This window comes from Podarcis gaigeae (genome assembly GCF_964106915.1).
Source record: "Podarcis gaigeae genome assembly, chromosome: 18".
In the NCBI taxonomy this organism is placed as follows: Eukaryota; Metazoa; Chordata; class Lepidosauria; order Squamata; family Lacertidae; genus Podarcis; species Podarcis gaigeae.
Window position 1 is genome coordinate 713,652 of NC_139696.1, and position 27,666 is coordinate 741,317.

The 27,666-nt window shown below is 49.2% G+C and overlaps 1 protein-coding gene across 3 annotated transcripts in view; it reads right to left on the reverse strand.

Annotated features, from left to right (window-relative positions):
* The window catches only part of CPAMD8 (C3 and PZP like alpha-2-macroglobulin domain containing 8), a 46,127-nt gene that overhangs the window by 12,856 nt on the left and 5,605 nt on the right, over nt 1-27,666 (reverse strand). The window contains exons 4-30 of one of the 3 annotated variants that reach the window (XM_083720168.1): nt 27,239-27,404; nt 25,768-25,820; nt 25,083-25,100; nt 24,505-24,559; nt 24,035-24,148; nt 22,631-22,715; nt 22,399-22,507; nt 20,562-20,789; nt 19,473-19,643; nt 18,715-18,843; nt 17,339-17,513; nt 16,434-16,606; nt 15,662-15,811; nt 15,350-15,508; nt 13,879-14,021; nt 13,052-13,114; nt 11,136-11,367; nt 10,473-10,626; nt 9,186-9,325; nt 7,795-7,846; nt 6,818-7,116; nt 5,637-5,862; nt 4,342-4,518; nt 3,217-3,298; nt 2,940-3,096; nt 2,108-2,182; nt 1,101-1,266 (exon numbers count right to left, since the gene is read on the reverse strand). In XM_083720168.1, coding sequence (XP_083576294.1) covers nt 1,101-1,266; nt 2,108-2,182; nt 2,940-3,096; nt 3,217-3,298; nt 4,342-4,518; nt 5,637-5,862; nt 6,818-7,116; nt 7,795-7,846; nt 9,186-9,325; nt 10,473-10,626; nt 11,136-11,367; nt 13,052-13,114; nt 13,879-14,021; nt 15,350-15,508; nt 15,662-15,811; nt 16,434-16,606; nt 17,339-17,513; nt 18,715-18,843; nt 19,473-19,643; nt 20,562-20,789; nt 22,399-22,507; nt 22,631-22,715; nt 24,035-24,148; nt 24,505-24,559; nt 25,083-25,100; nt 25,768-25,820; nt 27,239-27,404 — 3,751 coding nt within the window. Of the gene's footprint in view, nt 1-1,100; nt 1,267-2,107; nt 2,183-2,939; nt 3,097-3,216; nt 3,299-4,341; nt 4,519-5,636; nt 5,863-6,817; nt 7,117-7,794; nt 7,847-9,185; nt 9,326-10,472; nt 10,627-11,135; nt 11,368-13,051; nt 13,115-13,878; nt 14,022-15,349; nt 15,509-15,661; nt 15,812-16,433; nt 16,607-17,338; nt 17,514-18,714; nt 18,844-19,472; nt 19,644-20,561; nt 20,790-22,398; nt 22,508-22,630; nt 22,716-24,034; nt 24,149-24,504; nt 24,560-25,082; nt 25,101-25,753; nt 25,821-27,238; nt 27,405-27,666 lie in introns of all 3 variants that reach the window. The other 2 variants (XM_083720169.1, XM_083720170.1) reach the window with 2 other exon arrangements.

Genomic DNA, 27,666 nt, shown 5'->3' on the forward strand with positions numbered 1-27,666 from the left:
TGTGGTTTAACACACAGCGCCACCCGCGTCCCATGCAATATGGAGGAGGGGGGCACCAATCCAGAACGGGCCAATTTTGCAAGTGACCGATAAGGACCCCAAAGGGGTGCCCCCGGGGGTCCTCAGCGGGCACAGAACGGATGAGGACAGGAGAGGGAGGGTCTTGCTGAGGCAGCCGGGCACGTGAGAGGTTAAGGGTTTTGGGGGAGATTTATATAACGAATGAAAGAGAATATTTAAGGTGAATTTCCCAGGGGGGAAAGCAACCCAGAAGTATTTCTCTTAGGGATAACTGCGACGGATGTCCTCAAAAGGCAGGTGAACTTATTTCTATTATCCGGAACAATGGCAGCAGGGATATTATAAGTGCAGAAATGGCAAGGCAATACCCCCCCCTAAAGCAGAACGGCGCTTGAAATGGAATACGCCACACTGGCAAATCATGATTAAGGTTTCAAATGACAATTTGAGGTTATATTTTAGCGATCAAGATTTAATGTGTATTTTTAACTGCTGTTATACCTGAATTGTCTCTGTTAAACCCAGTTGCAATTCAATGTATTCCTGTTGTGTTTTGTGATTTTTCCGATATTGTAAGCAAGCCGGAACTGGTCTGTGACCGTAATAACAAAATTCACATTCACATTGGCAAATCTTAACTAGCAAAACCAGGCAGACTTGAAGGAGGGTTGGAAACCTTCGGTAGAATATTTGGAGTTATTGCAAAGGTGTAAAAACTCAGGTTAGATTGGAAACAGCCGCAGTGTTGGTTCAGACTTTCTGCTGTTTGCAAAGGGCCAATTGGAGTTGTGTTTCCCAGCAAAATTTGGGGGGAAGCCTCTGTTGGGTCGAGCGGTTATTTCAACGGCTTTCGTTCGATGTTAAATTTGGAAACTCTTGAAACATATAAATAAGGTGAAACATCTGAAGGCAGCCCTGTTCAGGGAAGTTTTTAATGTGTGACATTTTAATGTCTTTTTCATCTTTGTGGGAAGCCGCCCAGAGTGGCTGGGGAAACCCAGCCAGATGGGCGGGGTACAAATAAAAAATTATTATTATTATTATTAAAACAGAATAAGGCAGCCAGGCGGCTGACTCACCTTGCGTGAGCGCCATGGCGTTCATCTTCCGCAGGGCGGCGGGCGCAGACAGGCTTCGCAGGAGCGTGAGCGAATAGGCGGTCAGCACAGCCGTGTAGGGGTCTTCGGCCGAGAAGAAGTTGGATTCCAAAAAGTGCTTGGCCTTTGCCACCGAACTCTTTTCTTCCTATGCCGGGAAGGAAGGGGAGAGCGGAGGAAGAAATCCCCAAATCCGGCAGACTCTCAGGTCCCCCGTCCTCTGAGGTTTTTCCCCGGCAGGGATTCTTTGAGCTGCTAAAATTGTCTTCCTCAAAAAACTTCACTCCGGTGGTTTATCCCCACAACAGCCGCTCACTTTGGGTTCCAGCAAAGCAAACAGGTCAATTTGTCAGCGCCTAAATCAGGCATAGGCAAACTCGACCCTCCAGATGTTCTGGGACTACAACTCCCATCATCCCAAGCTAACAGGGCCAGTGGTCAGGGATGATGGGAACTGTAGTCCCAAAACATCTGGAGGGCTGAGTTTGCCTGTGCCTGGCTTAAATGATCTCGAGCGTCAAAACAACTTGGCCACAATCAGGAAATTTTGCTCGTGGCATGACTATTTTCCACCTTCCCCTTTCGACTCTCTGGCAGCCCCTCTGCATAACTGAGCAATTCTAAAATATAGACGCGCTTTGACTCTTGCGAGATTGAGTGTCTTGCCCTCAGCTGGACTTGAGGGACGATGCCAACAGATGCCATACGAAAAAGGTCCCTGTGGAAATGACCGTCCCGAATCGGTGGTGCACGCTCTTCTGGCTTGTGCTCTTGATAAAGACTCGAGGAATGAGATTATAACCCATCTTTTATTGCCCATTCCAGGTCGCCCAGCCACTGCCCCAGGGTCCTTTCTCCTGGCAGGTCAAGATGAGCAGGTATTTTCAAAGTCTGGGGGTCTTTTTTTGCACCACCCGCCACACCCTGGCTTCTAAGTACCCCCCAAAAGGGAATCCCAGCACCCTCCAAGTTTTAACATTGAGTTTTACCTCAGAGGCGACTCCTGTCTCCAGCAGGGCAGTGACCACATACGCCGTCAGCGATATCTTCCCGTGGATTCCTCCCTGGAATTCGAAAAACACACCAAAAAACCCCCGCAGATTGGCAGACATCGCGATATATCAGTATACCAATATATTGTGACATACCAAGAGGTTGACCGTGATACCATATTTTTACGTGTACAACACGCCCTGTGTATAAGACACCCCCTATTTTTGGGGACTCGAAATTAAGAAAGGGGGGAATTCCCCCTGTATAAGATGACCCCCAATTTTTAACATGATTTTTGTATTTTAAAAAAACTAGTCTTATACACGAAAAAGGATGGTGTATTGATATATTGTGATATACCAGTGTGCTGCGATGTTTAGGTAAAGGTAAAGGTACCCCTGCCCGTATGGGCCAGTCTTGACAGACTCTGGGGTTGTGCGCCCATCTCACTCTATAGGCCGGGGGCCAGCGCTGTCCGGAGACACTTCCGGGTCACTTGGCCAGCGTGACGAAGCTGCTCTGGCGAGCCGACACCAGCGCAGCGCACGGAAACGCCATTTACCTTCCCGCTATAAAGCAGTACCTATTTATCTACTTGCACTTAGGGGTGCTTCCAAACTGCTAGGTGGGCAGGAGCTGGGACCGAATGACAGGAGCTCACCCCGCCGCGGGGATTCGAACCGCCGACCATGCGATCGGCAAGTCCTAGGCACTGAGGTTTTACCCACAGCGCCACCCGCTGCGATGTTTAGCTGGCGACATATCGCGATAACCAGGTTATCGGCCGGTCCTAGCGGCTGCCCTGGCCTCCTGCGCCTTTTCTGATACCTGTATGTCCTTATTCAAAATCCGCCCTCGTGCCGGGAACGATCCGTCCTCTTTCTGGTGCCGGATGAGCCAGTCCTTGGCGGCTGAGAGCTCCTTGGGGTCGATGAAGATGAACCCGCGCGACTGGGCAAAGGACTTCAGGACGAAGGCAGTGAGCCTGCCGAAAGAGAGGAGGGCATTGTCGTCTGGGCACCCGGAAAGCCCCCCTCCAGGGCAGCCAGTCCCAGCGGGCAGGCAGCCCCCCTTCCCCGCAAAGGACCCCATTTGCCCCCCTTACCACATGCTCCCCGAGGAATCCCTCTCGCCAAAGGCGCTGTAGGAGCCGTCTTGCCTCTTGTAGGTCAGCTGGCGCTGGTACCCTGCGGAGAGAGAGTGATCCATGAGAGGCAGTCAAGTACAACATGCCTTGCAACGCTAGAGGAGACATGTGAGGGAATGTTTGGTCCAGCCGGTCGAAACTTCCTGTTCCTCCTGGCTGGAGCATCCTTCCCTTTGCATGGGATCGAAGAGGGGCGTGGCCTTACCTGTCCAGGTAACAAAAGGACGGGTCACGCATCACCCTTCCCTCTTTTTGACTTCGTTCTTCGTTTAACCAGCTTTTAGCTAGGACTGCTCTGCTAGCTCTCAGAAGCACTGGGATTATTCCCCCCTATGGGGCAGATCCACATCTACATATTTGTAGCTAAGTCTGCCTCCAGGAATCCAACTGTGAACTGATGTGAGTCAACTTCTTTCACTGACTTTGAATAAGATTGTGGCCTCTTTATTCTTTTAAGAGGGATTCAAGGGAACTTAGCAGGAACACACAATTCAATCTGAGACAGATTGAATTGTATGATAGTGAGAGGCTCACACGAGCCTGCGACCAGCTATCTGCTGTGTGTGTAAAAAGGGGGATGTAACTCTGCTAAGTAAAGGAACTTGCTAGCGCAAGTTAGGAAAGATATGAATAAACAATATATCCTCTACTGCCACCCGGAACGTTCCAACAGAGAGCACAAAAGATGGCGGGAGGCGAGGTCCGGCTAAAGAAGAAGGATGGAATATGAGCAGCTTATGGACTTAACATATAGAATAAGAGATCAAGAAGAAGTTTGGAGAAGACTGGAAAATGTTTATGGAATACATGGGGGGGAAATAGTGTACCCTTGAAAACGCTGGCAGCATTCAGATAAATTTACCAGCATAAATAAGCCACAGTGGTTGTAACAATGGAATAACCGAACGGCGCAGTTTATGTAAAATATGCAGGGATTTATGATGTGCAAAACGAACCGTGGAAAGAGAAGAAAGGGAGTCCTGGATATCTCCGGGATTTAAAAAGGAGCGTTTTAAATGGTAAAGCGGAAAATTTAATAAAAAAGAGAGAGAAATAAATAAAGCTGCCCCATGGAGCTCTAACCTTGCACCAGGTAATCTGTAGCCTCCCTTTCCACCTCGGGGCGGAGCTGCCGCGTTTTCTGCAGGTACTTGAGGACGAAGATATTAGGTGCAAAATGGATCATATTCTGCTCCCCGCAGCCAAAAGGCAGTTGCAAGAGGTTGTCCAAGTTGTTGAGGGTCGGGCCCATCACGTCCCCTGCGGGCAAGCGAGACGACAGAAATTTAAGCCATTTATTTTGCATTTCCCCAACGTTACATACAGTGGAACCTTGGTTCCCAGACGCCTTGGCTCCCGGACAAATCGGCTCCCGAACGATCAAAACCCCGAAGTGGCTGTTCCGGTTTTCAAATAATTTTTCAGAAGCCAGACATCCGACGCGGCTGTCGGTTATTGTTTCCAGGGCGCGCGCGCCAATCAGAAGCTGCGCCTTGGTTTTCGGACATTTCGGAAGTCAAATGGACTTCTGGAACGGATTAAGTTTGGCACTTTTGTTTTCGCTCTTTATTTTGTGTTTTTGTTTTTGAGGCTTTTTCGGTTCATTTGTTTTTGTGACTGTGTGGAAACCCAGTTTGGCTAGTGATGGAAGGATAAAATCCCAAACAACGACTATCATCAGTGCAGGTGAAGACAAAAAAATAAATTGTAATGTTTATCATCTACAATACTGCCTTCTTTATTTTCTAGTACCGTACATTGATTCTTGCTTTCGTTTTATGGATTGATGGGCTCGTCAGATAGGAAAATTCATGCTAAATTGCTCTTTTAAGGGTTGTTTTAAGTCCAGAACAGATTAATCTGGTTTCCATGACTTTCTATGGGAAAGCAGTGTGCCTTGGTTTGGGAACGCTTTGGTTTTGGAACGGATGAAGTTTGAGAACCAAGGTACCACTGTATGTTCCATTTTTGTGTTATTGCTACGGCTGCTGGCCGGTGCGAATGAAGTTTCCGTTTGTTTTTGTATGCAAAACCTGTAACTGTATTTTTCGTTCTATAAGACGCAGCAGACCACAAGAAGCACCTAGTTTTTGGAGGAGGAAAACAAGAAAAAATATATTCTGCCTCTCAGAAGCCAGAACAGCAAGAGGGATCTCTGCGCAGCGAAAGCAGCAATCCCTCTTGCTGTTCTGGCTTCTGGGATAGCTGCGCAGCCTGCATTCGCTCCATAAGACGCACACACATTTCCCCTTACTTTTGAGGAGGGAGAAAGTGAGTCTTATAGAGCAAAAAATACAGTACTTTCCCCGACTAGTTTAGCAAGTGAACATGCAGGAATTCGGCACCCTCCCAGCTCATCCGCCTGCGCCGTCCAGTACCGATGACAGAGGCAGTAGCCCTTTCCGACCCGGGGATGACGTTGTGGGGGACGCCCAGGGTGAAGGCCTCGTTGTGGTTCTCGTCCGCCTCCTTCTTCCTCCAGATCTTGAATTCGCCGACCGAGCCCCAGCCTGTGGAGAACCCCACATACTTCACGTCCAGCGGTCGGGGGGGCGCCCAGCTCACGATGACCGACTCGTTGAGGGCGGAGGGGCCGTGGCCCACCTGTGGGGATGGAAAAACACCGGCCATCAGGAACACCCCCCTTTGCTTCCGGGGTCCCATCGAGGGGCTCACATTAGGGGACAAATCCCAACCGTTTCATTAAGTGTGATCCATGAGAGGCGTGGGACGTGATCCATGAGAGGCAGCCAAGTACAACATTCCTTGCAATGCTAGAGAAGACATGCGAGGGAATGTTTGGTCCAGCCGGTCGAAACTTCCTGTTCTTCCTGGCTGGAGCATCCTTCCTTTTGCATGTGACAGAAGGTGGGCGTGGCCTCACCTGTCCAGGTAATAAAAGGACGAGTCACACAGCACACCTCCCTCTTTTTGACTTCCTTCTTCGTTGGACCAGCTTTTAGCTAGGACTGCTCTGCTAGCTCTCAGAAGCACTGGGATTATCCCCCCATATGGGGCAGATCCATATGTACATATTTGTAACCAAGTCTACCTTCAGACTTAGTTATTTAATATAGACACAAACAGTGCGCTAGAAACCCCGCCAGATGGGCGGGGTACAAATAATAAATTATTATTATTATTATTATTATTAAATATAAATTTAAAGCTAGATGGATTTGTCGGGAAGTCAATGGAACTAGAAAATAAATTATTATTATTATTATTATTATTATTATTATTATTATTAAATATAAATTTAAAGCTAGCTGGAGTTGGCGGGAAGTCAACGGAACTAGAAGGTGATAAGGTGTAATAGATATGGACAATTTTTTCGATGTTTGTTTGTAGTGGATGAGTTTGTGTTATTTTTTTTTCTTTCCCTTTTAAGTTAAATAAAGTAATCTAAAAGCACAATAAATAAATAATGAAATGAAATGAATCTCAGCTGAATGCCCACCCCCCGGGTAAGAAAATGTCTGTGGAGTCAGGGATGCTCTCTGGGCTTCTAGAAACCCCGCTCCCAACCTCGCCCCCCCGAAATGCACAAATTTCTCACCTGGACGACCCCATTGGCCCAGCTGACCCAAAAGCTCCGGAACTCGTCCCAGGAGAGGATGGCGGGCGTCTCTGCGCTGGCCACGGGCTCCCCCATCTTGCTGGTCGAGATCCAGGTCTTGGTGTTCTGGCGGCCGCCGATCACGATCTCCGTCATCTCGGCCATGTCGTGGGGTCCGGCCGATAGCGCCAGGTGGGCACTGTGGTGGGCTTTGACGGACACCTCAAAATGCCCCATCCAGGCCGGCTTCCTCACGTACTGGTACTCGTATTTGTTGGGGGTGAAAATGTGGATTTTCTCTAAAGTAAAGGTAAAGGGACCCCTGACCATTAGGTCCAGTCGTGGCCGACTCTGAGGTTGCGGTGCTCATCTCGCTTTACTGGCCGAGGGAGCCGGCGTTCAGCTTCTGGGTCATGTGGCCAGCAGGACTAAGCCGCTTCTGGCGAACCAGAGCAGCGCACAGAAACGCCATTTCCCTTCCCGCTGGAGCAATACCTATTTTTCTTCTTGCACTTTGATGTGCTTTCGAACTGCTAGGTGGGCAGGAGCAGGGGCTGAGCAACGGGAGCTCACCCCGTCATTGCGGGGATTCGAACCGCCGACCTTCTGATCGGCAAGTCGTAGGCTCTGTGGTTTAACCCACAGCGCCACCCGCATCCCTGGATTTTCTCTAGCCGCGGACTTTAACGGGGAGCAGGGTTATTTTCCCCACGGGGGTCTTTCTCCGTGTAAAGGCAACACATGTACCCAGCTCCACAACGGACCCCTTTGCGCACCAGGCAGCCTCACAATTCGAACTCAAGACCCAAGAATGCCTGCCAGAGGTTTTTTTTTTGGCTTACTGAATCAAGTCACCTGGTCAGGCATGGGAGAGACAGGACAGAATATTCAGCACGTCCGAAATGACTTCTGTCCGTACCCAGAAGGGTAAAACCCTTCCGTCTAGGGCAGAGATATATTCTACTCCTCAAACTTACCATTAGGGCAGAAAAATACGCTGTAGGTGTATTCCCTGGTGAGGCCCTCTGCCTGGGAAAAGAAAAGGAAAACGTTGAGAAATACCTTCATTGGCATGGCAGTATAAAACATTTCAGGCCACTGGGATAATTAAAAGGTTCAACGGGTGATGCTGCCGAGGATCAGAAAGACGAATTTTATTTGCTTCCGAGAGTGCGCTGAGATTGACGTTTCCCCAGTCCGCTTTTGTGCGCACACATTGGGAGACAAAGATCTCGCCTGTGTACCTTGATTTTTTTAAAAACAGTGCTGGTCAAAGATAGCTAAATTTATTCCCAATATCATTCTTGAGGTTAAGAAGCAGGCGGTGTGAGCAGGTTTGGCACAGGCTTGCAGAACAATGAAGCGTGTTTCTCTTGCAAATATTAGGCCACCTGTGGGGTGTATGGGGTGTTATTTGGGGGGGCACAGTGTGCTCCTTCTGGGGCCGTTTGCCCGCTTTTGGTCCCCTCCAAAGTGAAGTTACAAGCAACCAGGCAGAGGGCCTCCTCGGTGGTGGCGCCTGCCTTGTGGAACGCCCTCCCATCAGATGTCAAAGAAATAAACAACTACCTGAAGTTTAGAAGACATCTGAAGGCAGCCCAGTTTAGGGAAGCTCTTAATGACTGATGCTTTAATGTATTTTTCATCTCTTGTTGGAAGCCACCCAATTATTATTATTATTATTATTATTATTATTATTATTATTACCACCAAAGCAATTATTGTCCCTTGCCAGTTTAAGAGTGTTTAATGATCACAGCAAAAGAACAACACAGAGATTCAAATCAAATGAAATCCCTTTACGGGCATCACAGTAGAAAACATTTAAAATCACCGGGATAATGAAAAGGACAAGGGTGAAGCTGTCAAAGGTCATAAAGCTGTGATCGTGTGCTTTGCCCTGCCTCTTACCCAACAAGGATGGTTCATTGGGAATCCTTTCGGGTAAAATTGTGGCTAAAAAGGAAGCTGCTAAAGCTTTAATTTTATAATGAATGATTTTAGAGTGTTTTGTTGTGTTGTGTTGTACTTTTGTACTGTTTTATTGTCGTTAGCCGCCCTGAGCCTGGCTTCGGCTTGGGAGGGCGGGATACAAATAATAATAATAATGATTATTATTATTATTATTAGTGATATCTTTGTCCCGGTCTGCCAGGAGAGACCTCTTTTGGCTTTTTCTCGGAGTTATGGGCCGGAGGTCCGACATTTTGCTCAGCATCAGCAGGAGAGGTGTGCTGCGCAAAGGGCAGTCTAAGAGAATGTGGCGCATTGAATCGGGTCTTGCCCCTAATTCATTCTGCACTCAGGGAAAAAATTAAGTGATTGAGGGGCCAACACTGGGCAGGCCCTGCTGCTGGGATCCACTCACCTCGATTAAGATGCTCCTCCGGACGTAGTCGGTCCCGATCGGCGTCCTTTTGTCAGGATAGATGTCCTCAGGGTGCCTCCCGTTCTTGGCGAACGGAGAGCTGTCCTGGCAGCAGCTCCCGGCGTAAGCAAAGGCTTTGGCTAAAAGACAAAGCAGGAATCCCAATTACAGACGCCGTCGCCGCCAAGTCATGATCACGGCGGCGAGACTTTGACATGCATCCAGACATAAAGACCCGACGCTGACCGCAACGGAGGGAGGGTGGCCAAAATGAGCAGACCGAGCCGAGAAATGGCAAAAACATGTTTAATCGGAGAAAAGTCACAGTTAAGAAACAGGAAAAGCTCCCATAGACTTTCGGCGTGGGAAAGAAAAAGTGAATGATGGCATTTGGGTTTGAGGATTGAAGGCAAGGATGAATGGCGAAATTTACCGGAACACGAAGAAATCGAGATAACAAACTTTTTAATAAAAGGATGGAAATGGTTTGTGGAATATTTGCAGATAAATTGCAAACAGATAAAGACATTGGCGGGATTATTGGAACAGCCTGCCGTTTTATAAAAGAGTATATATCTAAAGAAGATAATTGCATGAGCAAATTAAATCAATTTGGATATGTAGAAGAGATTCAAAAATGAATTTAAGGAGCCGCAGAAAGAGGGGGAAGGAACTCCAAGTTTGGAAATGTTAAAATGACTGCGAAGTTAATGAAATGTATAAACCTAAAAAGTAGAAATTAAAAATTAAAAGAAGAAGACAAGGATTAATAGAAAGTGGCTTTATTAGGAGCGAAGGGAATATTGTTTATATATAGCCGACAGACGAAGAATCAGAAGATCTTTAGCTTCTTAACTATTCTTTCTCTCATTTTTAAATATTTTCCTATTCCATTTTCTCTGGCTCTCCCTTCCTTCCTTCCTCCTTCCTCTTTTCAATCTCTGTTTTGCCTTTAGCTTGGATGTTCCCATTTGGACAAAACAAAGGCATTGGACGATAACCTTTCTGTTTTCCTTTACAGTGGTACCTCGGGTTACATATGCTTCAGGTTACAGACTCTGCTAACCCAGAAATAGTGCTTCAGGTTAAGAACTTTGCTTCAGGATGAGAACAGAAATCGTGCTCCGGCGGCGCGGCGGCAGCAGGAGGCCCCTTTAGCTAAAGTGGTGCTTCAGGTTAAGAACAGTTTCAGGTTAAGAATGGACCTCCAGAACGAATTAAGTACTTAACCCGAGGTACCACTGTATAAACCCTCATATATATCCCAACATATTATTTTAATGGCACCTGTGATGTTGCTCTGCCCCAGTTCAGCAAAGGCCAGGACAATGGACGTCGGCTTGGCTTTCCCGGGGGCAACGCACTTCTTCCGGGTCAAGAGATGTTTCCCGGGGTGGCCGACAAACTTGATCCCTTTGGGCACCGAGATCTTCACGTGGACCTGTGCAGAAATGAGGGCAGCGGGGATCTGTCGGCTTGGGTGCAGCTTCTGTGCTGCGGGAATCGCAGAGGGACCCCCAAAGGACATCTAGACCAACCCGCCCCCGGCAAGGCAGGAATGTCCCCCGGAGTAGCTTTGCACACGACGCATTAAAATCCCAAAACCTTGCCCTGTTCAAAGGTTTCCGGGTGGTATTCCTCGCAAGCAAATTCAGAAGGGCACAATCTCTTCCAGGCGTATTTTTCTGGGGGAAAATATGAACGGATTCCTATGCCCCACAAATAACCCAGAGATGCATTTTAAATAAAAGGACACATTCTACTCATGTAAAAAACACTCTGATTCCTGGACCGTCCATGAGCCAGATTGAGAAGGCGATTGGGCCCGATCCAGCTCCTGGTTGCCTACCCATGATTTGAACCCTGGGCCAAAACTCTAACCATTACGCCACGCTACCCTCCCTGCTTCCTTGCCGTTCCCAGGCTGGGAGGGACGCCGGGGTTTCTCACCTCCGCACACACGGGCAGGTAGTTGTGGACGGTGAGGGGGACTTTGGTCTGCTCCCCACGGATGACGCTGTAGGGCAGGGAGAACTCCACGAAGAAGGGCTTGAAGGTGTTCAGCTGGGCTTGGGGGGCCAGGCCAAAACCCTTCTCCTCCGAGACGCCCACGGCCTCCGCCAGCCACGTGGTGATGGAGCCGGGCGTCTCCACCCGCAGCTGGGCTTCCCCGGAGACATCGCTGCGTCGAGAGGGAGAGAGATAAGACGGCCGGGGGGCCAGGAAGGAGTCGTGGGAACAATGATAAAAATAATAATTTTATTTTATGCAGAATTGGACAAATTAACTGGTAAGATTAGCTACCAACGAGACCATAAGTTCATCGAGGACTGGGGAAAATTTGTAGAGTATCTGAAAAATATATGTGATGAGCAAACCAAGCTGCTGGGATTTCAAGAAAGTTTGGGGAGTATTGTAAAAAAGAAAATAAGATCGGGAGGGTATATTAAAAGGCAGTATTAAATTTAGGAAATGCGTAACTAAAAATTAATTACGAGTGACTGGCAGATAAGCTGAAGGAAGTCCAAAAGAGAAAATTTTTGATATGGTATTATATGTATATTTGTATTGAAAACTAATAAAAATTACAACAACAACAATAATTTTATTATTTCTACGTCCCGTCTGGCCCGTCTGGCCACTCTGAGAACATTAAAAACACAATAGAACCTCAAATGTTAAAAACTTCCCTAAACAGAGCTGCCTTCAGATGTCTCCTAAAAGCCAGATAGTTCTTTATCTCCTTGACATCTGATGGGAGGGCGTTCCACAGGGCGGGCGCCACCACTGAGAAGGCCCTCTGCCCGGTTCCCTGCAACCTCACTTCTCGCAGGGAGGGAACCGCCAAAATAATAATAATATAATAATAATTGATTGTTTGTATGCCACCCATCTGGCTGGGTTGCCCCAGCGGCTCTGAAGTGTTACCTTGGTTCTCAAACGCTTTGGCACTCGAACAACTTGGAACGCGAACACTGCAAACTCGGAAGTAAGTGTTCTGGTTTGTGAACTATTTTTGGAAGCTGAGCGTGCTCCGTTTTGAGGGTTACGCTTCCGATTTGAGTGCTATGCTGAGGTCTGTCTGTTTTTTTGCTATTTATTTTGTGTTTTTGTTTTTTGCGGCTCTTTCTCGTTTTGTTTTTGTCACTGTGTGGAACCCAGTTCAGCTACTGATGGACTGATTGTGTGACTGCAGTACATTGTTTATCGCTTTCATTTTATGGATCAGTGGTCTCGTTAGACAGTAAAATCCATCTTCAATTGATGGATTGTGTGACTGCGGAAATGGATAAAAGCCCCCCATCAAAACAATGACAGTCATCAGTGCAGGTGAAGAAGAAGAAATAAATTGTAATGTTTATCATCTACAATGCTGCCTTATTTATTTTATAGTACAGTACATTGATTCTTGCTTTTGTTTTATGGATCGATGGTCTCATCAGATAGTAAAATCCATGTTCAATTGCAGTTTTAGGGCTTGTTTCTAAAAGCCTGGAACGGATTAATCCGTTTTGCATTCCCTTCTATGGGAAAGCGCACCTTGGTTTGGGAACGCTTTGGTTTTGGAATGGACTTCCGGGATGGATTAAGTTTGAGAACCAAGAGACCGCTGTAGAACCTCAAACATTAAAAAAAACCTTCCCAATACAGGGCCGCCTTCAGGTGTCTTCTAAAAGTCAGGTAGTTGTTTCTTATTTTCTTGACATCTGATAGGAGGGCGTTCCAACAGGGCAGGGGCCACCACCGAAAAGGCCCTCTGCCTGGTTCCCTGTAACCTCACTTCTCGCAGGGAGGGAACCGCCAGAAGACCCTCAGGAGATGGAGCCCGCTGTCTGCCAGCGTGGTGCCCAACCCCGGAAACATACCTGACGTTGAAGCAGCGCCACAGCCACGTCTCGGGGAAGAAGGTCCTTTTCTTCTTATCTGCTCTGTGAGTGGAAAGAGAGACAGGAGGGTTGAAGGTTCGGGAGGACAGGCAGGGGGCGAAACGCACCGTGAGTTTGAAGGACTTTTGCAGGGTCAAATGGGCACAGCTAACCCGCCACCCTGGGGAGACGGGGTTCCCTTCCACCTCCACGATTCTGGGAGTTCAAACCAGCAGCTCTCAGCCAGCTCCCCAAACCATCACCGGCTGGACCATCTAAAGTAACAAGGAGAGAAATTAGAAGAAAAGGAGGAGCGAAAAACTGCTTCAGCTAAGGAGAAGACACTAAGGGAAACAAGAGAGAAAGGAAGCAGCTGATCGGTAAACGATCAGGAGGGAGATAAGGGAGGCTAGAGATAAAGGAGGCTGCCTGGGAGGGGGGAGGTAAAAGCCCCGGGATCCTCAGGATTTTTGCATCGGGTCACCCCAAATTCACCATCAGATCACACAGCATGTCCATGGCTACAGCCTGCACCAAAAAAACCATGCACTCACTGTTTTGTGGGGCCGCAATGGCGCAAAAATGTGGTTACAAAGCACGGATCTATATGGATCCTCAGGATTTTTGCATTGGGCTACCCCAGACTCACACATCTGTGGCCACAGCATGAACCACAAAAATCCTACATCCACTGTTTCCTTCATAATGTATTATTTTCTTGTTTTCCTCCTCTAAAAACCAGGTGCGTCTTATGGTCAGGTGCGTTGTATGGAGCGAAAAATGCAGGTACGTTTGGACATTTGCTCCAAGCCCACAGTTCCGCTTACCTGGGCACCACCCGGGAGGGGGCCAAGGCGACGAGGGTCCCCGTGTGGGGCTGGAAAGCTGGGACGGCCTCGTCCGTGTACATCCCTCCGTGCTGCCGGTGGTGGAGGCTGACCACGTCCGTCATGACCACCAGGCCTGTTTCCTGGGCGGCAGCAAACCGCAAACGACATAAGAGAGAGAGAGAAAGAAAGAGAGAGAGAGGGTCCATGGTCCTTTTTAAAGGTAAAGGTAAAGGGACCCCTGATCATTAGGTCCAGTCGTGACCAACTCTGGGGTTGCGGCGCTCATCTCGCTTTACTGACCAAGGGAACCGGCGTACAGCTTCCGGATCATGTGGCCAGCAGGACTAAGCCGCTTCTGGCGAACCAGAGCAGCGCACGGAAACGCCGTTTACCTTCCTGCTGGAGTGGCACCTATTTATCTACTTGCACTTTGTGCTTTCGAACTGCTAGGTTGGCAGGAGCAGGGACCGAGCAACGGGAGCTCACCCCATCGCGGGGATTCGAACCGCCAACCTTCTGATCGGCAAGTCCTGGGCTCTGTGGTTTAACCCACAGCGCCACCTGCGTCCCACATGGTCCTTCTTAGGTTGGTTTAAATCGAAGCCTTGGATGGATCAAAGGTGGGGTCTTGTGCCTGCAATGCAGACGTTCTCCCTCTTCACCCAAATCTCCTCCCGGGAAGGCCCATTCGGCAGAGCACCAAGGAACCGCCATGGAAATATATAGATATACAGTGGGACCTTGGTTCCCAAACGCCGGAAACCCGGGAGGAAGTGTTCCGGTTTTTGAACGTTTTCCGAAAGCCGAACTTCCGACGCGGCTGTCGGCTATTGTTTCTGGGGTGCCTGCGCCAATCAGAAGCCGCACCTCGGTTTCTGAACATTTCGGACTTCTGGAATGGGGTAAGTTTGGCGCTTTTGTTTTTGCTCTTTATTTTGTATTTTTGAGGCTTTTTTGGTTCATTTTGTTCTGTGACTGTGCGGACCCCAGTTCGACTACTGATTGATTGATTGATTGATTGTGTGACTGCGAAAATGGATAATGACTGTCATCAGCGCAGGTAAGAAAAAAAAAATGTAATTTTTAACATTTACAATTCTGCCTTATTCATTTTATAATAGAGTACATTGATTACTGCTTTCATTTTATGGATGGATGGTCTCGTTAGATAGTAAAATCCATGCTAAATTTTAGGGGTTGCTTTTAAAAGTCTGGAATGGATTCATCCATTTTGCATGACTTTCTATGGGAAAGCAGCGCGCCTGGCTTTTGGAACGCTTTGGTTTTGGAATGGAATTTTCTGAACGGATTAAGTCTGAGAACCAAGGGACCACGGTATGTTCCATTTTTGTTTTATTGCTATGGCTGCCGGCCGGCACGAATGAAGTTTCTGTGCGTTTTTGTACGCAAACCTATGACTTTCCCCGATTAGTTTAGCAAGCGAACACGCAGGAAGATCACCCCTCACCGTGAAGGCGAAGCGGGCGTCCTTGGTGATGTCCCAGTGCCAGGGAAAGATGGAGGAACGGCGCCGGCGGGAAGACATCCCTGCCCACCAGAAATGCCCGTCTTCCTTGGCAGCGCCAAAGGCGTCCGAAACGTCATAGTCCGCCATCTCCTGGAAGATCTGCGGCAGGAGACAGAATGGCCGTTGAGGGTTGAAGTTGGGGCCTTCTGTACGCCAAGCAAGGTCTCTGCCATGGGGAGACAGCCCTTCTCAGTGCCAACTCTTAAAGTGCCACCCGACGTCTGTTTGGACACATGGAGGACCAGCACTCACCTGGTCCGTGGTCAGCTGGAAGCCCGGCTTGAGGAGGTGGACGCTCTTGTCCACCGTGGCCAGGCAGACGCAGCTCCCCTTGGCTGCGGACACCTTGAGGGTTAGCATGTCTCCCGGCCGGGTCTCGTTGGTGGAAAAGGCCACAGAAACCTGGAGGAGGAGAAGATGATGATGGAGAAGGTGATGGAGAAGGAACAGGAGGAGGAGGAGGTGGTGGGAAGGAGAAGGCGTTGAAAGAGATGTTGAAGGACAGGAGAAGAAGGGAAAGAAGAAGGAGAAGCTCATGAAGGAGAAGATGAAGGAGCAAGAGAAGGAGATGATGAAAGAGAAGAAGGAGATGATGAAGCAGAAAGAGAAGGGGAAGAAAAAGGATGAAGGAGAAAGAAGGAGAAGATGGTGGAAAGGGAGAAGATGACAAAGGAGGTGATGAAGGAGAAGAAGGAGAAAGAGATGAAGGACAAACAGGAGGAGGAGGAGATGTTGAAGGAAAGGAGAAGCTTGTGAAGGAGATGATAAAGAAGGAAAAGAAAGAGGAAGAGATGAAGGAGAAGGAGAAGATGAGGAAAGAGAAGAAGAAAAGGATGATGGAGGAGATGATGGAGGAGGAGGAGATGGAGGAGGAACAGGAGGAGGAGGACACGGTGGGAAAGAGAAGGCAATGAAAGAGATGTTGAAGGAAAGGAGAAGGAGAAAAGGATGAAGGAGATGAGGAGGAGATGAAGTCCCCTCCACCCCAGAGGCCCCCACCTGCATGGCCGCCCACAGCCGCTACCTGGTTCTCGAAGGAGGGCTTGACAGCAAACTGCAGGCTGTCGGTGACCCCTTCCCCGTCTTCCCGGACGTAGTAGGCGAGGAGGCGTCCCAGGGGGGCCATCTTGGGGGTCACGGAGAAGCGGACCGAGGTGACGCAGGTGTTCATCTCGGGCGCAGGAGGGGCTGTCGGGCCTAAGGGGAGGGGGTGGAAAGGCAGCAATCTTGTATCAGGACGATGCCATCAAATTAAACGCGTGGATTTGCAAGGTGCTGGACGAACCGGGTCCCTTAGACCCCCAAGACCTTGGGGGGGGCGCTATGGCGCAGAATAATTCAGAGCGAGCCAGACTCAAATTCACCATCTGCTTGCGGAACCACAGAGTTGTAAGGGAGCCCCCAAGGGCCATCTAGACCAGCCCCCCAATGCTACGCATTCCCCCAGCTCACAGGGGCGCCCAGGAAATGGGCCCCCGGCTGAGAGACCCCCATGGGGAAGTCTCTTTCCTGCAGAGCCCCTCCGATGCCCCCTAGACACCTCTGAGCCAAACACAACTGGGCGCTTGCCGTTCGCACCAATCTGGGTCTTTTTACTGCAAAACTTAATAAAAATTATTTTGAAAAAGGGGGGGGGGGCAAGGCCGGAAACTGCCCCCTGCCTGATACCGAACTGCAAATCAGGGCTGTCTTAAGGATACATGGTGCCGGGGTGCAAATATCCGCCTGGCGCCCCCAGTTTGCCCAGTCCCAGGCGCGCAGAAGGGTGGAGTCGGCCGGCTGCCTCAGCATCTCGGTCGCGCCCGAACTCGTGCCTCTTCCCCGACTCAACCCTCGGGCCCTGGACTCTTGGCCCCTGAGAGCCCAGCGCCCATGGTGCCCCGCACCCCTTGCGCCTATGGGTAAGACGGCCCTGCCGCAAAGCCATGCCTGGGACGTGGGTGACGCCTGCGCTCCCAGGAACATCCCTCTTGCTCCTTTGTCGGGTGACGTCCGAGGGCTGCACCCCCGAGAGGACGATGTTCCCCCGCGAAACCACCTCGTAGTAGAGGGTGAAATTGCACGGGCAGGTGGACTTCAGCACGACGGACGCCTCCTCGCCCACCTAGGGAGAGAGAAGGGATTTGAGGGATATCGGGGTCAGAGATCCCCAAAGACGCCCCAAAAAACACCTTGTTTCAGTCAGTCAGTTTTATTGCACATAGCCTAAGGCTGCCGCAATGTACACAGAACCATTCAACAGTTAAAAGAAAATATGCTGGATTAATACAAAAAACTTTATATTATCAAGACATTACCTAAAGAGAGCTATAAAAGTACCTTAATATACGGGTTAAGACATTAAACAATAAAACTGATAGGCTAAAATCACCACATGGCCACTAATATATTTTTAAAAATACTGTTAGTTAATACAATGTGCAATGATATTCGGAGTTTGGTGATAAAGATAGAATATAGCTTAGGGTCAAATAAATTCATCTCCTTTACAGTTGGTGGCTATCTTGGCTATATAATTTGCTCTAATTTTCCTTGCGACAGTTCAAAGGGTGCAACATACTTCTCACATACTTATCTGTATCTGTTTTATGTATGCTGCTCAACAGCGGCTCAAATTATTTCTGCCCAGAGATGAAAAGAAAATAACAGTTCCTACCAAGTAATCGTGCTTATATCGTGACTGTGGGAATGTTCAGAGAGTTAGGAGAGGATATATTCTTTAATTATATCCTTCCTGACTTGTGTTAACAAGTTCTACAATTGAGCAGAGTAACATTCCCCTTTTTAAACATATACAGTGGATAACGTCTTTGCCAGGCTTGTTTAAGTCTCTAGTTTCCTGGTAATTCCCCTTTAATGTAATGGTACCCCCGACCATTAGGTCCAGTCGTAGCCGACTCTGGGGTTGCGGCGCTCATCTCGCTTTATCGGCCGAGGGAGCCAGCGTTCAGCTTCCGGGTCACGTGGCCAGCATGACTAAGCCACTTCTGGCGAACCAGAGCAGCGCACGGAAACGCTGTTTACCTTCCCGCCAGAGTGGTACCTATTTATCTTCTTGCACTTTTGACGTGCTTTGGAACTGCTAGGTTGGCAGGAGCTGGGACCGAGCAACAGGAGCTCACCCCGTCGTCGCGGGGATTCGAACCGCCGACCTTCTGATCGGCAAGCCCAAGAAGCTCGGTGGTTTAACCCACAGCGCCACCCACACCAGGAGATGAGTTGCTCCAAACGGAAGGGCCAATGAGGAGGCTCCCAAACCAACCAACCCCCAGCCCCCCAACCTTGGCAACCGGGGAGAGGCTCACCTGGAAAGGTTGTTCCGGCACCTGAAGTTGGATATAGCACTTGCTGGGGGAATACCAGCCGCTGATGGAGAGGAAACTGGGGAGGTACTGGTCCCCGGCGGACGCCCCTCCCAGGGCCGTGACTTTGGTCTGGGGGGAGGGAGAGGGAGGCAGGGAGGTCAGGTTTTGATCCATTCCCAGCCCATCGCCTCTTAGAATCATAGGAGGGACCCCTCCCTCCCCGAGACAAATATACCACATTTTTCTGTCTATAATTTTTGAGCCCCAAATTAAGAAATAAAGAATGGCAACATTCCGTGTATAAGAAGACCCCCAATTTCAAACTGGGGGGAAATAGAGCCTTTTACAAGACTAGATTTGGCGTTTTCACCCCCAAAATGTTTTTGATTTGCGTTTCTACTGAAATGAGGCTGCATTTTAATGTTGCATTTTGATCTTGTTTCTCAGATGTATTTTGTATCTTGTATCTCAGATGTATTTCTCAGTTGTATTTTAATCCATTGTTTTTATACCTGGTGTCAGCCGCCCTATGCCTGGTCTTGGCTGGGGAAGGCGGGGTATAAATAACATTTATTATTATTATTAGGAAAAATGCAGTATTTTTTTTTGAAAGGAGGGATTTCCCCCTCCCCCCCCCGGGATCATCCAGCCCCCTGCCCCAGAGATATGAGACACCCGCTCTGCCTTTTCCGCCGGCCCCCCGGTCCTTCGGTGGGGGTCTCCTGAGCCCCCCAGCCCCTTCCGGGGCTGTCACCCACCTCTAGCCAGACGTACTGGGCAGCCGAGGGAATGGAGGGGATTTCGAACTCCACCGATCCGCCGCGGGACACCAGCTCGCTGGTGTAGATGTTGTCCTTGGGGGTGAGCTCAGCCTTGACCTGGACGCTCACGCCGTCCGCCGGGCTCCCGTCCGGGTACGTGACCTCCACCTGGGGGGGGGGAAAGGAGAGGCGGGGGGAGACGGATCCAGCAACATGGCAAGTGGGGAAGGATGCCTCCAACCCCAAAGTGGGGGGGGGGGAATTAAATTACCGCAAAACAGGAAATTAAGAACATGCAGGTTGTTTTATTGCCCTGGCCAACAGCTGATGCCAATAAAGATTCATCCGTTCATTCTTGATGTCCTAAGGTAAAGGTCAAGGGACCCCTGACCATTAGGTCCAGTCGTGGCCGACTCTGGGGTTGCAGCGCTCATCTCGCTTTCCTGGCCGAGGGAGCGGCGTACAGCTTCCGGGTCATGTGGCCAGCAGGACTAAGCCGCTTCTGGCGAACCAGAGCAGCGCACAGAAATGCCGTTCACCTTCCCGCCGGAGCGGTACCTATTTATCTACTTGCACTTTGACGTGCTTTTGAACTGCTAGGTTGGCAGGAGCAGGGACCGAGCAACGGGAGCTCACCCCGTCATTGCGGGGATTTGAATCGCTGGCCTTCTGATTGGCAAGTCCTAGGCTCTGTGGTTTAACCCACAGCGCCACCCGTGTCCCTATTAATATAAAAAGGTAAAGGTAAAGGGACCCCTGACCATTAGATCCAGTCACAGACGACTCTGGGGTTGCAGCGCTCATCTCGCTTTATTGGCCGAGGGAGCCGGCGTCCAGCTTCCGGGTCATGTGGCCAGCAGGATTAAGCCGCTTCTGGCGAACCAGAGCAGTGCACGGAAACGCCGTTTACCTTCCCGCCGGAGCGGTACCTATTTATCTACTTGCACTTTGACATGCTTTCGAACTGCTAGGTTGGCAGGAGCAGGGACCGAGCAACGAGAGCTCACCCCGTCATTGCGGGGATTCGAACCGCCGACCTTCTGATCGGCAAGTCCTAGGCTCTGTGTTTTAACCCACAGCGCTCACCTTCGCCCTGTACGGCAGGCCCGGCTTGAAGTGTTTCAGGGTCCCCCTGCTGTACTTGATGTCAACCAGCTGCTTCTGGACAGGGGTGGAATCGTCGAAGGTGACCTGGCGGCTGCCGTCGGCCCCCGTGACGGTTGCCCAGATGCTCACGGTGCCGCGAAAGTGCTCAGGGACGTCGGCCGGCATCATGTCACTCACGCACACGTCGAAATCCGCAGAGCCGTCGATCTGAGGGAGGGAGGGAGCGTGGGGTCAGGGTCGCCCACACTGGCCGGCATCAGCGCCTCTCCGGGGTCCACAGCGGCCATTCCTTAGCCCTCGCCCCGGGGAGGCTGCCGGAAGTCAAAGTTGGCGCCGTCATGAGATCCCAGAAGGGAAATTGGGGTATCTGCCTGGCGCTAATGGGAAACCCAGCCGGATGGGCAGGGTATATTATTATTATTATTATTATTATTATTATTATTATTATTATTACTGCAGAAGGCTAGATTTCCCTTTGCTTTAGTTGTGACACATTTGAAAATTCCCTTTGTGTGCAGGAATCGAAAGCGCCGATGCCGAGAGCTCTGGATCGCAGCAGGAGAACGAAGAGAAGAAAATGAAAAATGCAGTGGTACCTCGGGTTACATACGCTAACCCAGAAATAGTGCTTCAAGTTAATAACTTTGCTTCAGGATGAGAACAGAAATCGTGCTCCAGCAGCATGGCAGCAGCAGGAGGCCCCATTAGCTAAAGTGGTGCTTCAGGTTAAGAACAGTTTCAGGTTAAGTACAGACCTCCGGAACGAATTAAGTACTTAACCCGAGGTACCACTGTATTCCGCACAGAATTATAATTATAATACAGTGGTGCCTCGCAAGACGAAATTAATTCGTTCCGCAAGTTTTTCCTTCTTGCGAGTTTTTCGTCTTGCGAAGCAGGGTTTCCCATAGGAATGCATTGAAAATCAATTAATGCGTTCCTATGGAAACCGCCTTCAGACCAGATCCGGGGACAGTCTGGCCCCGGACCTCTTCTGAAGGCTGGCGGGGGGAGAAGGACTTTTCTCCCCACCGCCAGTCTTCAGAACAGCCTTCTGAAGGCTAGCGGTGGGAAGAAAAGCCCTTCTCCCGCCGCCAGCCTTCAGAAGAGTTCCTGCAGGGCTGCCTAGGCTGCGGATAGCAGCCTGCTGCCCTGGTGCGAGGGACGCTCTGAAGAAGAGCACCCCTCGCGCGGGGCAGACATCTGCAGCTTGGGGAGCCCTGCGGGGAACTCTTCTGAAGGCTGGCAGCGGGAGAAGGGCTTTTCTTCCCACCGCCAGCCTTCAGAACAGCCTTCTGAATGTTGGCGGTGGGGAGGAAAACCTTCCTCCCACCGCAAGCCCCGGGAACAGAGGAGAATCGCTGCGCGCCTTCTCCTCTGTTCCTGGAGCTGTCCTGAAGGCTTGCGGTGGGAGGAGGGCTTTCCTCCCCACCGCCAACATTCAGAAGGCTGTTCTGAATGTTGGCGGTGGGGAGGAAAAACCCTCCTCCCACCGCAAGCCCCGGGAACAGAGGAGAATCGCTGCGCGCCATTCTCCTCTGTTCCCGGACCTCCCACCGCAAGCCTTCAGAACAGGTGCTGCGCTTCCCCGCTGTCCCCGGCGATTTCCCTATGGGCTTTCGTCTTGCGAAGCAAGCCCATAGGGAAATTCGTCTTGCGAAGCCGCTAAAAAATCGGAAAACCCTTTCGTCTTGTGGGTTTTTCATTTAGCGAGGCATTCGTCTTGCGGGGCACCACTGTACTTGTAAAAAATGGCCGGAAAAGGTTCTAGCCGCCGTTCCTCAAGCCGCTGTCCATCACCCACTTGATCGCTCACCTCCAAGGTTTTGAGGACTGGGTGGCCGGACTCATGCTTGTAGTAGCCGACTCCGTTGACCGTCATGTTGACGGCCAGCCTGCCGGCGACCGGCTTCCCAAAAGTGTACCTGGGGAAAAAAGGAACGGCTTCAGAGGGGGGCCCCAATCCGGCCCTTGCCTCCGGACCCTCTGCCCCCCCATGGCCGGCCAAGGTCCTTGCATATACATCGTCCCCCCGACCCCATCCTTACCTGGCGTGGACGGTCGCTTTCTCGCACGCGCTAAGGTCCCGAATGTAGCGTGGCGGGTCAATGCGCACCTCGAATTTGGGTAAAACTGGTGGGGGAGAGGAGGGTGGGGAGGTTAACCGCTGCCGACGGAGGGCGTCCCGAAAGCCCCTCTGCAAAGGGGGTCAGGCCCAAGGTGGGGTCTCCCAGGCCGGCCTCTTGAGACCCCCTCCCCAATGAGATCGAAGCAGCCTTTTCCCTCGTTCAACTCTGTTCATCCGTGGGGATTGAGTTATGGGTTAGGTTTTCCACTTCTAAAACGGGAAAAGTGGTATTATACCGACCAAAACAGAGCGGCTTGCCAAATTATTGGAGTATTACAATTGGAGAAGACGGAAGGATCTCAAAAGAGAAGATAGACAAGGAATGGAAGCTGTTTAAAGGATATTTGCAAAATCATATTGAGAAACCAGAACTCCTATTAGAATAGACAAGTTCCGCTACAAATACTGAAATATGAAATAATATGGATGACGATGGGTTAGATTTTCTTTGTTTTATTTAATTGCATGATCTGCCGTGATCCACTGACTGAACGGGGGACTGTTTCCATCTGGCATTCTTGCAGTTAATGTTGTGCTGTGTCTTTAATTTCCCTTACAGTATATTAGTTTCACCTGTGGCTGAAATTATATTATGAAAATATATTATGTTCTGTACAATTGGTTACCAGCACCAGTGACCACAGTATCACATGAACACTGATCCAGAATATATTTTCTACAGCGTTGTATCTGCTTACATGTCAGTGTGTATTTTAGTTGTACATACAGTGGTGCCTCGCAAGACGAAATTAATCCGTTCCGCGAGTCTCTTCGTATAGCGGTTTTTTCATCTTGCAAAGCAAGCCCATTGACAGCTTAGCGGATTAGCGCTATTAGCGGTTTAGCGGCTTTTAGCGGATCAGCTGATAAGCGGCGTAGGAAAAGGGGGGGAGGGGAAAAACCCGCAGGAACTCGCAAGACATTTTCGTCTTGCAAAGCAAGCCCATAGGGAAATTCGTTTTGCGAAGCACCTCCAAAACGGAAAACCCTTTTGTCTAGCGTGTTTTCCGTCTTGCGAGGCATTCGTCTTGCGGGGCACCACTGTATTTGGTGGCAGACAAAAGAAACTTTGCACGATTAAAATAATAATAATAAAAGCCGATCGATGCTTCGAAAGATTGGAGAATTAGTAAACGATATATATAAAATAGAGAATTGGAGAATTAGTATATATAGTATATATAAAATAGTATATATAAATTAGAGAATTGGAGAATTAGAAATAGAGATTGGAGAATTAGTAAACGATATATATAAAATAAGGAAAGAAGGCTCTGTTCCCCCCCCCCCAGCGATTCCACCAGCCGCTGCGCCAAAATCTCACCATACTTCTGGACTTCGAAGGTCTTGTTGTACACCTGGCCTTGCAATGCGGCAAAAATGACCCACTCTCCGAAGACAGGCTGGTCAGACAGAGGGAAGCTGACGTTGAGGACGCCTGCGGCCGGGGTGAGAAGCCGAGAATAAAATATAAGTTATTAACAGATGCTAAAGATAGAGGAGGCTTCTCCTTGCCCAGATTTGAAATTATATTATGAAGCCTCTTGTATTTGCTGGATGCGGGAATGGATAAAATTTTAAAAATACAGATTTATTAGATTTGGAAAGTCATGATAGAGTTGGTTGGCGTGTTTACTGCGGCAGCGAAAAGGGGATGGTCAGCAAAGTTTGGCCGAAAAGGCGCTGGGTCGCTTCCAGCAAAAGAGGGGGAGAAAAGAGGTTTGGCCCCTATTTCTTTCTCTTTTCTCCTTTTTGGGGAGACGGGTACCCCATTGCCGCTCCCCCCAGACTCACCGCAACAAACTGGCTTTAGGTTGTTCCATTCAATCATCCGAGACCCACGAGGATCCTGGGGAGAGACAATTTCATTCAATTTCATTTCAGTCTTTAAATTATTATTATTATTATTGTTATTATTAATAATACAGTATTTGGCACTTTTGTTTTTGCTCTTTATTTTGCCTTCTTGTTTTTGAGGCTTTTTTGGTTCATTTGTTTTTGTGACTGTGTGGAACCCAGTTCAGCGACTGATTGATTTGCGGAAATGGATAAAAGCCCCTCATGCAAACAATGACCGCCGTGTGTGCAGGTAAGGGGGGAAATTAATTTTTATTTTTATCATCTACAATACCGTCTTGTTTATTTTATAGTACAGTGCATTGATTCTTGCTTTCATTTTACGGATCAATGGTCTCGTTAGAGAGTAAAATTCATGTTAAATGGCTGTTTTAGGGGTTGTTTTTAAAAGTCTGCGATGGATTAATCCGTTTTGCATTGCTTTCTATGGGAAAGCGCGCTTTGGCTTGGGAACGCTTTGGTTTTGGAACAGACTTCTGGAACGGATTCAGTTTGAGAACCAAGCAGGTACTCACCACAATGTAGGCTTCAACCTGGAAGGGGGAAAAGAGGGACGAGTTACTTGCTTGGAATCCTGCACAAAACTTAACAGAAAGAAGCTTTTATTTAGTTCTTGGGTCAGCTAGTAATGCCTACACGGACTGGCAGCAGCTTCCCAGGTGTTTGGACGGAGAGCCATTAAAAACAAAGTAAGAGGCTAGACCTCATTGCTTTTTAAAAAGGGGCTGAATTAAATGCGGCCTTCTGCATGCCCAGCAGGTGTCCTACCACTGAGCCATTAAGAACAACGTAAGATTATAGTCCTCATGGTTTTCAACAAAAAGAGGGATTAATTAAATAGGAATTTAGGACATCGCTTAGTCCCCTTGAACAGTCTAGCTCAGGGCAGCCTACACTGACCAGCAGCAGCGGCCCTGCAGGATTCCAACCGGGAAATACCCCCCCTCAAGCCAAAACCTTCCGCATGCCCAGCAGCTGCTCCAGCCGCCGAGCTACAGCCCTTTTGCCCTGGGAGCGTAGGAAGAGCCTCTCCTCCGTCGTGCATTTGCCCAGTCCTTTTTTTAAAGCCATAGAAGTTGGCGGTGGCCTCAAGTGGCAGGGAGGTCCGCAGGCCTCCAGCCTGGCCAGGTCCTTCTCCTCAAAGACCCCAGAGGGAAACGAGCCCAGGATAAATATATATTATTACAGCCCCTTCCTCACCTTCTCATCGACGGGCCGCAAGTCCGGGTTGACGGTGAAAAGGTTGATCAGCACTAGAAACAGAGAAGGAGAGGGGGAAATGAGAAGAGAATTTAATTAAGAATGGGGGAAAATCTACAAGCTACACTGTAAACAGCTAAAAGCTTTGGCAGGGTTTTAGGGACACTTGCAACGTATTAAAAATTAGGGTGAAAAAGAAAAAAGGATGGTTTTAAGCAAAACAGAGAAATGATAAGATGTAGCAGATAAAGGGCTGATCATAACGGAAACCATGGAGGGAAGTCTAAGGCTTCAGGGCATCCTAAATGTGGGTGGTTCACGTTTGAATTTAATTGTATAACGTAAAACTGAATTTTAAAAGAAATAGAGAGAGAGGGAGAGAAGGAAAGGAGCATTGCAGAATTGTGGAATTGGAGAGCTGACGGGGGGGGGGCGCCCAGAGTCATCCAGCTCAACCGGCCGCAAGGCACGAGTGCGAAATGTGGGACGTGATCCATGAGAGGCAGCCAAGTACAACATTCCTTGCGATGCTAGAGAAGACATGCGAGGGAATGTTTGGTCCAGCCAGTCGAAACTTCCTGTTCCTCCTGGCTGGAGCATCCTTCCTTTTGCATGTGGCCTCACCTGTCCAGGTAACAAAAGGATGAGTCACGCAGCACACCTCTCTCTTTTTGACTTCCTTCTTCGTTTGACCAGCTTTTAGCTAGGACTGCTCTCCCAGCAGAGTATATTCCCCCATATGGGGCAGATCCACATGCACATCTTTGTAACTAAGTCTGCCTTTAGGGATCCAACTGTGATGTGAGTCAACTTCCTTTATTGACTTTGAATAAGATTGTGGCTTCTTTATTCTTTTAAGAAGTTTTTAATGTGTGGCATTCTAATGTCTTTTTAATCTTTGTTGGAAGCTGTCCAGAGTGGCTGGAGAAGCCCAGCCAGATGGGCAGGGTGCAAATAATACTGTATTTTTTGTTCTATAAGACTCATTTTTTCCCTCCTAAAAAGTAAGGGGAAATGTGTGTGCGTCTTATGGAGCGAATGCAGGCTGCGCTGCTATCCCAGAAGCCAGAACAGCAAGAGGGATTGCTGCTTTCACTGCGCAGCGATCCCTCTTGCTCTTCTGGCTTCTGAGATTCAGAATATTTTTTTTCTTGCTTTCCTGCTCCAAAAACTAGGTGCGTCTTGTGGTCTGGTGCGTCTTATAGAGCGAAAAATACGGTAAATTATTATTGTTATTAGGGATTGAAGGGAACTTACCAGGAATGTACAATTCAATCGGAAGACAGACCAAACTGTATAATAGTGAGAGGCTCACACGAGCCTGCGACCAGCTATCTGCCGTGCATGTAAAAGGGGAATGTAACTCTGCTATGTAAAGGAACTTGCTAGCGCAAGTTAGGAAGGATATCAATAAACAATATATCCTCTCCTGCCACCCGGAACATTCCCACATTAAAGAATAAGCGCCCACCTTTCTGCTTCGGCTTGTAGACGGGTTTGTCGGTCTGGATGAAGACGGAGGCGCCTTTGCTGTCGATGGTGACCGTGGTGTGGTTGTGGAAAATGTAGCCCTCTTCTGCCAAGTGCCGGTTGCCCGATACCTTGAGGTGAGCCTGGCCCCGTAGCCCCGGGGGCACCTGGTCGGGAAGGCAAAAGGGAGTTATAGCGCTGCGCCTTGGCGCCGACGAAGCTTAGAATCGTGGATCTCAGCTGGAGCGCCCAGGACAGAGAGAAGGCCAGGAGTTTATAAAATCAGATGTGCTTTCTCCCTCCCTGGTGTAACGCCGGGGAAAAAAGTAAGTGGATGGTTAGCCTGCGGAACCTGCTGCCACTGGAATCCGCCATGCCGAATGACCTGAATGGCTTTAAAACAGGAGCAAAGAAGGCAGGGGTTATAAG